General features: G+C 40.5%; 2 protein-coding genes across 2 annotated transcripts; one reads left to right on the forward strand and one right to left on the reverse strand.

Moving 5' to 3' along the window:
- Positions 1–1314: 1314 nt before the first annotated feature.
- On the forward strand, positions 1315–2628 carry Bfra_001125 (putative alpha beta-hydrolase protein; the record flags this gene model as incomplete). The annotated part of the gene is made up of 3 exons (XM_037331563.1): positions 1315–1587; positions 1652–1879; positions 1945–2628. The coding sequence occupies 3 exons, from the start codon at positions 1315–1317 to the stop codon at positions 2626–2628; spliced, it is 1185 nt and encodes a 394-aa protein (XP_037197896.1).
- Positions 2629–11196: 8568 nt separating this feature from the next.
- On the reverse strand, positions 11197–12396 carry Bfra_001126 (uncharacterized protein; the record flags this gene model as incomplete). The annotated part of the gene is made up of 1 exon (XM_037331564.1): positions 11197–12396. The coding sequence occupies one exon, from the start codon at positions 12394–12396 to the stop codon at positions 11197–11199; it is 1200 nt and encodes a 399-aa protein (XP_037197897.1).
- Between the last annotated feature and the right edge of the window lie 1496 nt (positions 12397–13892).

Raw genomic sequence — 13892 nt, forward strand, 5'->3', positions numbered from 1 at the left:
TAGAAGGTATTGTCTCCCGAATCCGTAAACACTCGTCAGGATCTTCTCCGATGTATCTATGAAAATTAAATTTATTAAAACCTCGCTTTTTTTGGTGAAGAAAGGGGGCTTAATTTGAAGACTAAATCTCTCCACCGATTTTCCAAGGACGAGTATCTTTTAGTTGTCGAAGTGACTACCGGGGGAACGTGTAAAGTATTTTCCAATTCGAGTTCACGTGATTTACCCTGTCCCCGGTTCCTGTGTGGTAGATTCAGGAAAATTGGGCATCCCGTCTGCTCTGCCATACACAAGCCTCAGATCGGCAGATTAGTAGTTGGGTAGGCGACCATCAGCGAACCCCTGCTGTTGTATGTTTTTCTTTTCTTTTTCGTCCTCCTCTTCGAACAATTCAATCAAGGAACGGCGCTTTCTAGTTTCTAAATTGGTGGAAGAAGTTTATGTTGTGCTCCATTGCATGCTTTTCTGTGGGAGTTCACATTCGCTTGCATCTCAACAGCTTTGATACTGGGTGAAAGTAAAAGTGTTGAGCTTATCATCTCCTGCTGTCATATGGAATGCCGGTTTTGCGTAAGCTGTGTTCATGATACCTCTGGCTCTATTTCGCCTGGCTTATTTCCTCTTTCTTAATCTTCTACTTTTCTTCCTTATTATTTTGCGTCTCGCAAGTTGCAGCCTCTACAATGATATGTTTAACTCTAAACCACAAGACTACTTCTTGCATTGCTTTTGCCTTGAGTTTCATATACCCTCGTATAAGGGTGTGAAATTCAGACCCAGAATCTAAATGTTTGCAAAAAATCATACGTAATGCCATCCCGTTAGATCTGCCTTTCACACCATGATTTTGAACTTCGGGGTAGACTGACTTCTGTGGCTAGACATCACCATCTTCTCTGCTATTAACTATCAACCACCGGTAGACGGTTTGATCAATAATTGCCCTATGCTTGCCACAATAAGCAGAATTTTGTATATGCTTACACAACCACATCGAAAATGATAACCAATTGTGACCTTCAATTGAGGTAGAATTAGTCTTCATGATTTACCCGTGCTGTGAGAATGTGGGTAAGAGACATGCATGAAAGTTCTAGGGACATATAAGATGATGATCTCCTTCACCGATCCTAATTTATCCTATGCGCTCCCATTTAACCAGTGATATGTGCAGATCCAATGCACAGCTATATGCAGCATGATTTTATAAGCAAGTGTCTTCCTTCAACACCATGATTTTATCCATAATCACAAGATTTCATTCCGTGGAATTCTTCAGAGACTGGAAACTTTGAATTTCGTCCACAAGTTACCATGCACTATTTATCCTTCCAATTTGTTTCTTCTCTGATATGTCTAGCTCCTTGGAGCGTGCTGTCCGCTCCAACCTATCAATATCGTCGTGAATCTCAAGCTTATGAGGCGTTTGCTTCAAGAGATTACTTTTATGTTGGTGGTGAATATGTCACTACCTCGACCAATAACACACTCTTTGTGAACCAGATGTATGTGGAACATCTCGTTCCAAGTCGAATTGAACAAGCTTATCCTATTGTATTTATCCATGGTCAAAGCATGACTGGTACTGTAAGTGCCCTTTCTCCAGCTTCATAAATCACGCGCGCACGCACTAAAGCGTGAACTGAGATAGAACTGGCTCAACAAGCCCGATGGATCACCAGGATGGGCTACCTATTTCTTATCCCATGGTTATGAAGTATACATTCTGGACCAGCCAGCGAGAGGTAGAAGCGCGTGGAATCCAAACGGTAACACAACATTGGCGACTTATACTGCGGAGAGAACAATGCAGAGGTTCACGGCGACGGAGAGATATAACTTGTGGCCTCAAGCGGCCTTGCATACTCAGTGGCCTGGTGTATGTTGCTTCTTCTTGCACTACCCTTCTTAACTTATCTAACACCGGATGTTTGTGCGCCATAGAATGGCTCAATAGGGGACCCCATCTTCGACGCCTTCTATGCCTCTACCGTCCAATTTCAATCCGACACGGTAATTCAAGAAATCAACACGCAAAAGGCAGGAGCGGCACTTCTCAATCGCATAGGCCCTGCAGTTCTACTGAGTCACTCGCAGGGTGGTCTTATGCCCTGGGTCATCGCAGATAAAGTTCCTGAATTGGTGAAAGCCATCGTAGCAATCGAGCCGACTGGTCCTCCGTTCCAAGATGTACTTTTCCCTCCCACAACCCCGGAAGGTTTTACCAGAAAATATGGAATCACAGATGTTCCATTGCAGTATGAACCGGAATTCGAAATTGGAGAAGTGTTAGAGAAAACTCTAATCACAAACCAAGAAGCTGAAGAGAACGAATTAAAAGAATGCTGGTTGCAAAGAGAACCAGCGAGACAGCTCAAAAATCTGAAGGGAATTAAAGTTCTGGTGGAATCGGCAGAGGCGAGCTTTCATAGGGTTTACGACGGATGTACGGTGGAATACCTAAAGCAAGCGGGCGTGGAGGTGCAGTGGATGAAACTAGGGGATGAGAAGGATCCTCGAGTAGCTGAAATACATGGGAATGGCCATATGCAGTTTATGGAGAAAAATAGTGATATTATTGCTGGAGTCTTAGATGAATGGATAAGAGAAGCTGTTGGAGAGAATTAAGAGGTATCGAGAAGTACCAAATCTACATTCTTCTGGAATAACCTCGGAACTGAAGGGCATAAATCAAGAAAGGTGTGTCGCTATTCTCGCAAACCCTCATTGTCCGATTTCTGCAAGGCGAGGAAACCTTCGAATGCTGGATAGCATAACGTTATTATTTTATTATTTTCCCCTCAGCGATAAAAGCTTTAAAGTCAGTATCTACAATCCATATCCTCTCATACCGGTACTTTGCAAAAAGAGAATGAATCTCCTCGTTGCGAGATTTCAGATGAATTGGTTTCCATCCTACCCCACCCCCACATTACTAGTTATATAACACGCGAATCAAAATCGTGGTGGGATGAGCTACTTAACAAAACTTGGCACCGGCTTTTGGATCCAGCGCGACTTTAGTCTTGGTCGAACTCATCCAAGACTCCAAGTTTCGTTTTCGCACAATTGTGCTGAGACTTTCGAAATTGGGGATGAATGATATGTGAAAGTTCTCATTGTTGAATAGCAGGAGAAGCGAGGAACTCCTTAATTAAAGAAACATGAATTGTACTGATGATATTCCTTCTCAGTCGGTTCGAATCAAGCAAGATCTCGGCTTTACCTACCCAGTACCTATCGAGCTTGCTCAAGAGCCGGACTTTCTAGTCCAGCTGGCTACTGGTTGCAGGACAGATACGGGATGGGATGTAGAATTGACTAATTATAGATAGAATTGTGTTTAATCATAATGATTTCCTTGATTATCTTGCTCATACTCCCCGACATTTTGGTTCTGATTTGATGTCCTTGGAAAAGTTAATCAAGGTGGGGTTTCTTGGTATTGGGATTATTGAAGTGATCGATAATGTTTGTAAAGAGTAATTGAGTGGGAGTTTGATGAGTAGATTCAATTCATTGAGGTTGGGTTGTATTGTCTGTTTAGGTGATAGATTTACGCCATAGTGAGTTCACATCAGACGATGTGAATTAATACCTTCACGGCCCTCTTCACGAAAACATATCATTCAAGTCGCTGACCATTCCTTTCGAACTATGGTGCACGTGTATAGTACCTGACATCGCATTGATGTTTGGAACCAAAGCTCGATCTTATGTATGACGCACATGATCAGTGGAAACGGTAGAACCATGGCAACTCTACTCCCTTCCTCCGGTGTAGCGGGAAGAATTCTCCGAACCGGTGAATTTCTTACTTTACAAACTACTTTAGTAAAGTTTCTCTATACAATTTGACTTTTGTTGCTGCATGAGTAGTATTCTCATGTCCTGATGAAAGACTCCCTATGAAATCAGATGGTCTGTAGATTGATGATTTGATCGCGATCAGATGCTTTATGTAAGTTGGCGAAATATTTAAGTATGAAAATGCTTACCCTCCCCCTTTACTTCGGGAGAATATGAAGAATTCCTCTCGTCAAAAGTCATACTTCGAATCAGTTTAGCAGGCAAGCCTCTTCTTTAGAGTTCATGCCTTGCTGCACGTCATTCGAGACTACGGAGTATTTGTGATCACATCCCGTACCTGCATGCTCTATTATTAGATGGATTTGCCACTTTCACGTTACTAGAAGCAAGTTTCGAATGGTCTATTTCCGATTCAGCAAGAGGATTGGTCTAGAACAAGAAACGATTGTTGGAATTTTGAAGCTTCGTGGTGCTTTCCAAGTAGTCCAGTGCCGTGCTTCACAATTATAACCTTTGAAAGGAACTAATCTTGAGGAATGTTTCTTTTCCGTTGGTAGAAATGGCCATTAAGCGGGTTCCTCTTGACATCTAGTTTACCAGGTGTTATTGGATAGATATTGTATAGAAAGCATTGAGAGCAATAAGATCATTAGTATTCTTCCTTAGAGTCAACTGACTCTCTAAGTTTGTGCACAAGATCATCAATGCAACGCAATGTGATGGTTTATTACTGGTTTTATGTCAATACCGACTGATTATCGACAACTAGATCTTCGTATTCTCTGCTTTAGAATGAGGGCTCCGTATACAGACTTCTGTTTTTGAATTCTTGGCTTATGAACAGTGAGGCTTATCACAAAGTTTGATGGAAGGTTTCATGGAAGAGGAGCAATTAGTGATGATATGGAGAATCGTTCTACCACTAATCAGTGAAGTGTTTAGTACACCTAGTCAATACGAACTTTAAGTCTGGAACGGTAGAGCTAGCTCTGGAGACTACCAATTAGGAAACTAATGCCCTGCAATATACCATTACTATCTACAGATTTCCGTTCTATATTAGGGGAAAGACTTACAGTTTCATCAGCGCTCAAGCACAGCACTAGTGCCCATAACAAATCGCATATCACTCAAATCTAGAATCTCCTGGAGTTTTCCTAGTATGTCACTTAAATAAGATTCACAGCTACTTTGTTCCAGCCCGATGAGGGGGTTTGAGCTCGCCAATCATGAAGCCTTCTCGGGCTCTTCGAAACTTCTGTTGCTTGTCTAAGTAAACGCTTTTGGTAATTTCATAAATTGGTATCTTCAGTCAGGGGGCAATTTGTTACGTGCACCAAAACTTGTAGATTGATACTACTTTGAACTCTAAGTATGATACTACTACATGAACTTTAAATGATGCCATCACCATAAACACTTTTATGAGTGTTTGTTGTATGACTGAGAGATTGCATGGCCATGTTCCAAGTAAACAATACTAAATGACTCCCACATGGTATAGTTTCGAAGTGCCCATCAATTTTACATAAATATATCTTGATTAAGAGGAACACCACTTAGTACTAGCAGTCCCTTGACTGTCGAATCATGCAGAGTACTGATTTATGTGTTGCATATCTTGAAAACATGTTCTGGGGCAATTTCACATCATCACAGTTCACCCAGATTACCAACCGCAGCGAGCAATACAGAAGCTTTTATGGGATATGTTGCATATCTCAATAATACAGTTTTCCACAAGAGAGTCTTTCTACTTTAGCTTCTCTACAAGGAAGATTCAAATATGTTCCGAGCACTTTGATCATCTGCTGTTGCATAGGTACCTTCAATATTTGTTCCTGAGCTGGCTCACCTAAAGCATTCAATAAGAAGAACAGACTGAATGTATAGAAAATTGTATACAGCTTCTTTGTACCCTTGGGAATTCGCATCCCGGTATTGTGTTTACTTATATCTCATCCAGGTGTGTATTTTGCAGTTTCGGCTTCGGAAAGGATCTGTTCCACATCTCATGAACATACTTTCAGCGATTCAATCTGAAGTTCTTTGTAGAATTTGATCCTTTGCGGAAGAGACCTTAAATACTATCTTCTTTCCGCTTTCAAATTAGTATAGGTTTTTGGACTTTCGAGTATCTGTTGCATATCTTAGAAACATGCTTTCGGTCAACAAGATTTTCGAAGATTCAGTAAACGTCCTTGATCCAAAGTTTAATTGGTCCTCTACCAGCAGTCTAATTAGCTCATCTCCACGAATAAGCTGATAGAATATTTGCAGAGAGTTGCCTTTAGAGAGAAAAGACTGACAAAATTATTCGAATGGGGTGAAATGCGCGCTAATGAGGCACTGGACCTTGATTCCCTCTATCTTGTGGGGCGACGAAGTCACCCAGCGTTGTGTTATGTTGCACTTCTATATCCAGGTCATGTAAGTACCACGTGTAAAAACCCACGAGGAAAGGTTTCTGAAGGAATACCATGTGGATACCATACGTGATTCAAGTAGAGGCTATATAAATAAATTCATGTTCTGTTGCAAATCTGAGCATTCAACTGCTACGAAGAGATCGTGGATCATCCAATAAGAGATAATTGGTCGTTCCAATATGGCGAATCTGACAGATTCTTCTAGAACCTTTGCTCTAGCTTTGAACGAATGAGAGCAACTAGAAAATTTATACAGGCTATTGTTGCACTTCTATTTTGCACGTGGGAGGGTAGTACGGAAGCTCGATCGATTAGCTCCTATAATTTAGCGAGGACTTCATGACACATGGCTTTGTTGCAAGTCGGCATTCAGGGCAATATGTCCATTGCACGTTTACATTAGGGCACATCCTTTGTTATTGGTCTTAACACGTAGTATGTATGTGCCCCATGCGTTTATACCAAGCATCTAAGGGGAAGACTAAGATATTTATCTTTGTTGCACATCTGAGTTCAGGGTATTCGGGCTCATTGCGGTTAGTTAACGGGAAAGTCATCTGATATTTGTTTTGTTGCGGATCTGAATTCAGGGCACAGGATTTTCCCGAACACTATGATAATATGGTCCCTCAAAATCTTGTGTGCCCTTGATATAGACCTGCCACATACAGAAAATCGGAAGTAGTAGTTGGTTGATTTGCGCTGATAGCTCAGGAACATTCGCATGCCCTGAATTCAGACTTGCAACAAAATCGTCTTCGAGCTAGTTAAATTATAGGGCTGTGGGCAAGCCATCTTATTAGTCCTTGCGAAGGTCAGATGGCCTCTATTTGTTGCAGGTCTGAATCTCGGGACGGTCTGACGGTTGTGAGATCATCTCAACAGTCTAACAAACAGTAATAAGACACTAAGATATTGACTTCTGTGTTGTGTAGGTCTGTAATTCGGCTCTTCTAGTTCTAGACTCAAGCATCCAAATTTCGAACGGCGAAAACTCTATACAAATGCTATGTGATGGCAAGCTACAGGTACTCCGGTTTTCGAGCTCGAAGATTTGGATTGGACAATAGTGTAACAAATCATTGTAATACTATATATCATGGAGTCATTGCACGTTCCGGGCTTACACTGAATGAAGAATAACATATGCAGAATATTGCAAACACGGTAAATGATAGATAATACTTATACTCCAAAAATATACAACAATATCGATTGTGACTATTGGTACTTGGCTCAATAATATTCAGTTAACCAGAAGACTCCTATTGAGTTTATCAAACCCCCAGCTGAAAATTCTTTGAGGTGCTTCCAAAATTTGATAAGATTTATCTCTTCTGTGTGGTTGATCTCGCTTATTGTAATCTAGTCTAATATAGTATTAGTCCTCCGATTAAGTTGTGGATTCCCCATTGTATTAAGCGAACTTGGCCTTGCGAAGTCGAAGAGTAATGTAATAGGTGTGGCTCTGTAAGTCTCTTGGCTACTATTTTATACAACTTTGTGATTGACGGTAGTTCCAAGTTGATTTATTAATCGGTAATATACTGAAAGTATTGCTTTCTACTAGGCTATGCAACTAAATTCACATGGTTCTGGTCGCTGGAATTGAGTATTTTATCAGACGATTTGACAATACCACGCAATAACAGGCGAGGCGGCGTCAGCGGAAGCTCTATTGAGAACATTTACAGATTTTCTTTTTTGTTACGTTCACGTGTAGCGGGAGACATCACCTCTCTGGCTATCACTATTGATCATTAACAGAATTCGAAGAGTGCCTTAATTTGTGAGTTAAAACGGACATCCCTTCGTTTTGATACAAGGCAGCATGGATCTGAATGCCTGGAGCGTCTTACGTGTTGTCTTACACCACCGTCCAAACTCAATCCAAGAATTTCCCTGATTATGGCCACTCGAACAACCAAGTTGTGGTTATTATACAAGACCGTCGAAACTCAAAGAGGATAGTCTCAGTGGGGAGAGAACGAAATGTTCGAACACAACTGATGAGAAAGTGCCATGACTTTATATCTACCCGGAAAATAGTGCCGATCGTAGTAGCTCCAGTATTTACATCATTTCTAACGAATGAGAATATCTTAAATGTGTATTTGTTGATATTGTTGCATGTCTAAAAATCCGAAATGTCGAAAGTTGGTAAACTAATCCAGCAGATTTTAACCAAAGTGCAATTTATCGTTGATCTGTGGGATTCTAGTGATTATGCATCGATCTTTTGACTCTACGTATGATTCATCTATAGACCAACCTGTAGCGGCCATAAGAATAGAGGTTCGGGAGACTCGTGTGTGCGAACTCTAAACAACAGCCTTTCGCTTAGTTGCACATCAAAGAATGTGAGTTTAAGATGTGCGCTGGACTATGAGATATGTTGACGAATGGGTGATGAGAGATGTATGAAGCTTGACATTTGTTGCATGTCTGAATATGAAGGGTCGAAATGTGCGGTTCAATATGTGTTACAACCCTAGAACAAACGAGAGCATTGAGAACACAATTTGGACATCAGATGGTTGAGGAAGAGTGTGAAGTTACTGCTTGTCTGCGTATCAACGTTTTAAGTGTGTGATTGACTACATGCTGTGCTGTTAGAATTGAATAAAGAATATGAAAAGAGCCTTGGGGGACAGGTGATCCAGAAGAAATCATTCTTTGCAGAGTGTTGCACGTCTGAAATTAATGCGGTTGGACCATTTCAGACGATCTAGACATATTGTGTGAGCCCTACGAATTGTTGCATGTCTTGAAATTCTTCAGGTAGACTATTCAATGTAAGTGGAATATCACGTAAGGATCTCAGTGCTGGATACCTCTCATTGCAAATCCAAGATTAAGGTTCCGGAAGCTTAGACTACAATTTATGAGACGGATTGATGGTAGTTGTTCTCAGAAGTATATGATTGGGGGACGATGTGAGATTTGCTGAATGTTGCACGTCTGGAATTCTACCGGGTAGACTGTAGATGGTCCCCATGGGAGCTGAATGCTAGATCTCCTTTATTTTAGGACTAGCAATGATACTTTCGGTTAATTATATTGATACTGGTAGATTAGGTGTTAGTATGAGTTTTCTAACAATTCATGATTGGAGGACCAGTGAGTCTTAAAGAATGTTGCATATCTAAGATCGACTCGGGTAGACTATATTATAGATTTGTGAGCAAGCAATAGTCTCAAGCGGTATGCGATTGGAAGTACATTCTATAATCCGCTAGATGAATAGTTGATATACTATCCAGATATAGAACTCAATGAAGATAATCCATTCAACCGATGGTCTATTTAAAGTAGCTATGTTAGAACGGGAAATGGCGTTCATAGGGGAATCACTAAATGAAGAAGGTTTCTAAGAAAAGATATCCACTGGGGAAAGTCTCTAAAAATCCAAAGGTTGCTCTGGACTTACCAGTATTCTCAACTATAGAAGATGCATGAGTAGATTAGATTTCAATGGAATATAATTGGAGAGTTGCCAGCTTGTTGCACGTAATGTAAATCATGTTCATTAAAGCTAAATTTTAGATCATAGATCAACAATGAGATAATAGTTCCTGCTTGACGTTAATACACGTCCGAAGAAATAGTTCAGTACTACCCAGATCATTGCAAAAGTTGATAACTAACAGATCTCGATCTGCCAATGATTGGAAGAGTAATAAAATGTGTTGCACGTCTGGAAAAATCAATAATCTGGTAGTATATCCAGATGTAGTTACACCTGAACGCCAAGTCTTCATTGCTCCACTTTGGTATTTTGTTGAAAGTGTAGTTGAGTAAACTATCCAGAGTCCAGAACGTTGAGGTAAGTGAATAGTAGCGACTTTTGTATTCAGGGTTTTGCCAATATTATGAACAAGGATCGATCTGCTGTAAACCAGAAAGGAAAGAGCGTATACTTGGTGATCTACATTAATAGGATAACTTACATATGATTGCATAAGTTGACTTATGACTCTCGGTCAGTTCCAGCGGGTGCATATTTACAGTTACGGTAGTAGTCAATACCTGGTGCCGACAGCATTTACTATCTATCACCCTTTGGATAATAGCACTAGAAATAATCGATGAATTGGCTTAGATATTCATGTGGAGTTATGTTAAGTTTCCAGTTTTTTTGGAATGTCTGTTTCATGACGATGATAGAAACGGGGACGATGTGGCAAATGTATATGTGAAGTTCTACTATTGTTCGAAACCCAAATCCAAACATTTGAATGTTTGTCTATGAAATGATTATTATCTGGATATCAATTAACATGTCTTGAAGTTCGGTCACTCTCTCTTTCTCGATTTCTCCCAAATCGGCGGACGTAGCTTTAATGTTATCATGCCATATCTTTTCTGGAAATAAACCTAAGCTATACTTATTATCCCTTCTCTCTGAGACTCAAGGTTATTGATTTTCCCAATTACCAAATTCACAAGTGTAAGTTCAATAGGTGAATAAGAAGTTTTGTAAATATTACATCAATAATTTAACTGCTGTAACCAAATATCTTTTCCTGATAGAGAACCGTAAATATTAGGATGTGCGTGGGTGCTAAATCGCCGCGATACAATAGGTGAGTCCCGGAATGAAATCACCTTCCCAAAATTGGCTCCTTTTCTGCTTCAAATGTCCGACTTTAATACGAATCTGAAAACAACATTGTCTAGATGTCAATCCCTGCCATTCTCTTCCATCAGAATATGTACTTGCTTTGTGGCTCCTCTGGCCTCCTAAAACTTGACCACTGTATCCCCGCCTTGTCTTTTATTAAACATTATTACTTCAGTACTTGCTGCCTCGAGTGATATAGGTCTATGGGGATTTTGATTCGTTCCCATGATAATGTTTGATGGTCCAGGATTGGAAAGTACGCGTACCAGTGAAATGTTCCGATATCTCAACTACAGGCCCAATATTTGAGGATATTGAGATCTGCACATCTACTCATATCCAATTCCATCTGCTAGTTGATGAGACGTCATGCGAGATTGAAAATAAATTGTCGGCGATATTAGCGAAGCTCATTCGAGTGCCGAAGCTCGGGCTATTGCTGAAGCTAGGAGTTGGCCTTATAGGTAGTTGATTGCTCGGATCAGATACAGGTGCCCCTGGTTCTCGCTGGCTTCTCGCTTCTGACTCCTCCTCATAAAATCCATCTCTCATCTCAGCATACGAAGAATTGCAGAAACCTTCGTAGCAGTTGTGAGGAATATTACCGGAGTTCATGTTGACCCAATTAGTGCTTGGTCCCACGACTTCCCTTCCTTTATATCCCATTTCCGTTGCCGCCGTCAAGGATACTGACATTCCGGAGTCTGTGATGAATGTTCCAGTGTTCCGTTCATCTGATGATGGAAAAATAGTCTCGAACGATTTGTGGAGTCGCATAACGAATGCCACCGCTTCTTTCAACGTTGTTGTGATGCTATTGCTTGGTGGTATGAAATCAGGATCATCATCCTCGACTTGTTCAACCCCATCAAAGTTGAAGGATAAAGCAAGTCCATTCTTGATCCCAATTCTCACCAATAACACTTTTCGTTCGGCGGTCGGCACATCGAGTTTGCAATCTCTCATAACAATAATCACACTTCGGAACAAGGATGTGATTCTATAGTTTTTTGAATCATGATGATCTTCCGTTTCTAGTGCTGGGTCGTAACTCCGTAGTTTTGCGACTTTGAGGCTCTCTCTATTTTTTAAGCAGAAAATACGATTCTTTGAGCGGTCATCAAATTTTCTGCAAAAAATGTTGTGGAGTTCAAGGCAATGTTTGATCATGTGCGACGGCGACATAAGCACTATTTTGGCAAAAAAGCGTTGAAATGTAATATCTTTATTGTGAATATTTCCTTCGAACCATTTTTCTGATATATATCGGTGGACGGATGGTATAGCTGATTTGTTTCCCTGGGTTCTACCTTTGAGAAAGTAGATGCTGGTACATTTATTGGATACGTCTCTAACGTGGCCAAGTTGAATGGGACCATAGTAACTCACAAAGGTGTGAGGATTCTCTACGTTTGCGAGATAGATCTCATATTTAAATACGAATTCTTCATACATTCGACGGTTGTGTAGGAGTTCCTTCTCGTTTTTAGGGTTGCGGATGAATCCTCGCAATTCAAGAATGTCTGGTTCCATATTTTTGCCCCTTTTCAAATTCCTGAGTGAGCGGAGCAACTGAGTGTCAGAATTTCGAAGTCCCTTGATTTTTTTCGGATGTATTTTTTTAGGTTAAGTAAAGGATTTGTGGGTGATGTATACGTGTCCGTAGCCAGAGCTTGAGTACTAGTATGAGACTATGAGTACTAGTTGTGGCCTTGGATATTCCGATTCACGGAAGGATAGTTCCACTGTCTTGAAAACTCCAGCTGTTTCTTTCTTAATATCAATATGAAACACATGTTAATCCTCAAAATAAATGATTTATCACTATAATCTGTTATAAAAGAGAATTCAATCATATGCTATTAGGCACGAAAGCATCGAAATAACCGACGCTTAAAAGTTCAGATGGATTACGATGATTCCGGGCTAATATCTGAATTAAATCTCAACTCTTGAGAGTAGTTGAGCACATCATTCAGGTGGAATTCATAGGTCATAGTCTCAATATGATGTTCAGAAAACAGCCCTGAGTATAGACAACTCCATCCCAACGGAACCGAGAGATCATGATGTCAGAGTCAAGATTCTCTCATGAGATTAAGGTCCAATACCTGCGGATATTTTTTTTTACAGGAACTTGGAATCGTCATAGCAAGAGATCTCAGGAGAGCTTCATAATTTCACTGTCGAATGAGAGAAAGATATTGTGATTTATGGCAACGATGAAACACGAATTTTCGGCAAGAGACGAAGTTACTTCTACTCTCTGGTGTTGATTATGCTGTAACGCTGCACAATTATCTTGTTCTCTGGTATTTTGCACTGAATGAGTCACCAAAAGTTCTAATGGCTTGACCAGAATTCTGCGAACTTCTGGTTACCTTCGTAATGAATGCGATTCGTTCAAAAGCTTTTTGGTAATCTTCCTAGGAAACCATGAAGCTTTTACCCAAGCTACATGAGAAAGGCAATCTATAGGGACTCACTATATTCAATATTTCGAGTCATGCCCACGGATAGCACCTATTATCGGACTCTGAATCTCAACCTCATTATTCAAGGGCCGCCAGAAGTTGGAAAGGAATTAAGACAGATATCGCAGACACTCAAAAGCTGAAAGCATGTTGTTCTTGCTCACATCAATACTTGAGTAAGACTACTGATGTTTATGCGTTCATCCTGCTTTTACAACTGTTATTTCAAGGTGTAAGAAGAAGCGATGAGATTCAGAGATGACTAGACTGACACCGAAGTACTGTTTCCGACAGTAATTTGAACATTGGAGTTCATGGATGTACAGAAATTCTACAGAGAAGCACTCTCTTCCGCGTAGTCTTATTGGGTTTTCTCAAAGACAGCTTTCGAAGCTGGAAGGATTGAAAAGGTGGGGAGGTTACAGGGACATATCATTGCTCGATGGATCGCAACCTGAAGAATATTGAACGCAGAGAGCCTTGGGAAAGAGTTTGTATATTTCAATCCTCATAGATTCCTGGTTCCTGGAGAGATTCACTACAAGCACGTACATT

The sequence above is a fragment of the Botrytis fragariae genome (genome assembly GCF_013461495.1).
Source record: "Botrytis fragariae strain BVB16 chromosome Unknown tig00000001, whole genome shotgun sequence".
Lineage (NCBI taxonomy): Eukaryota > Fungi > Ascomycota > Leotiomycetes > Helotiales > Sclerotiniaceae > Botrytis > Botrytis fragariae.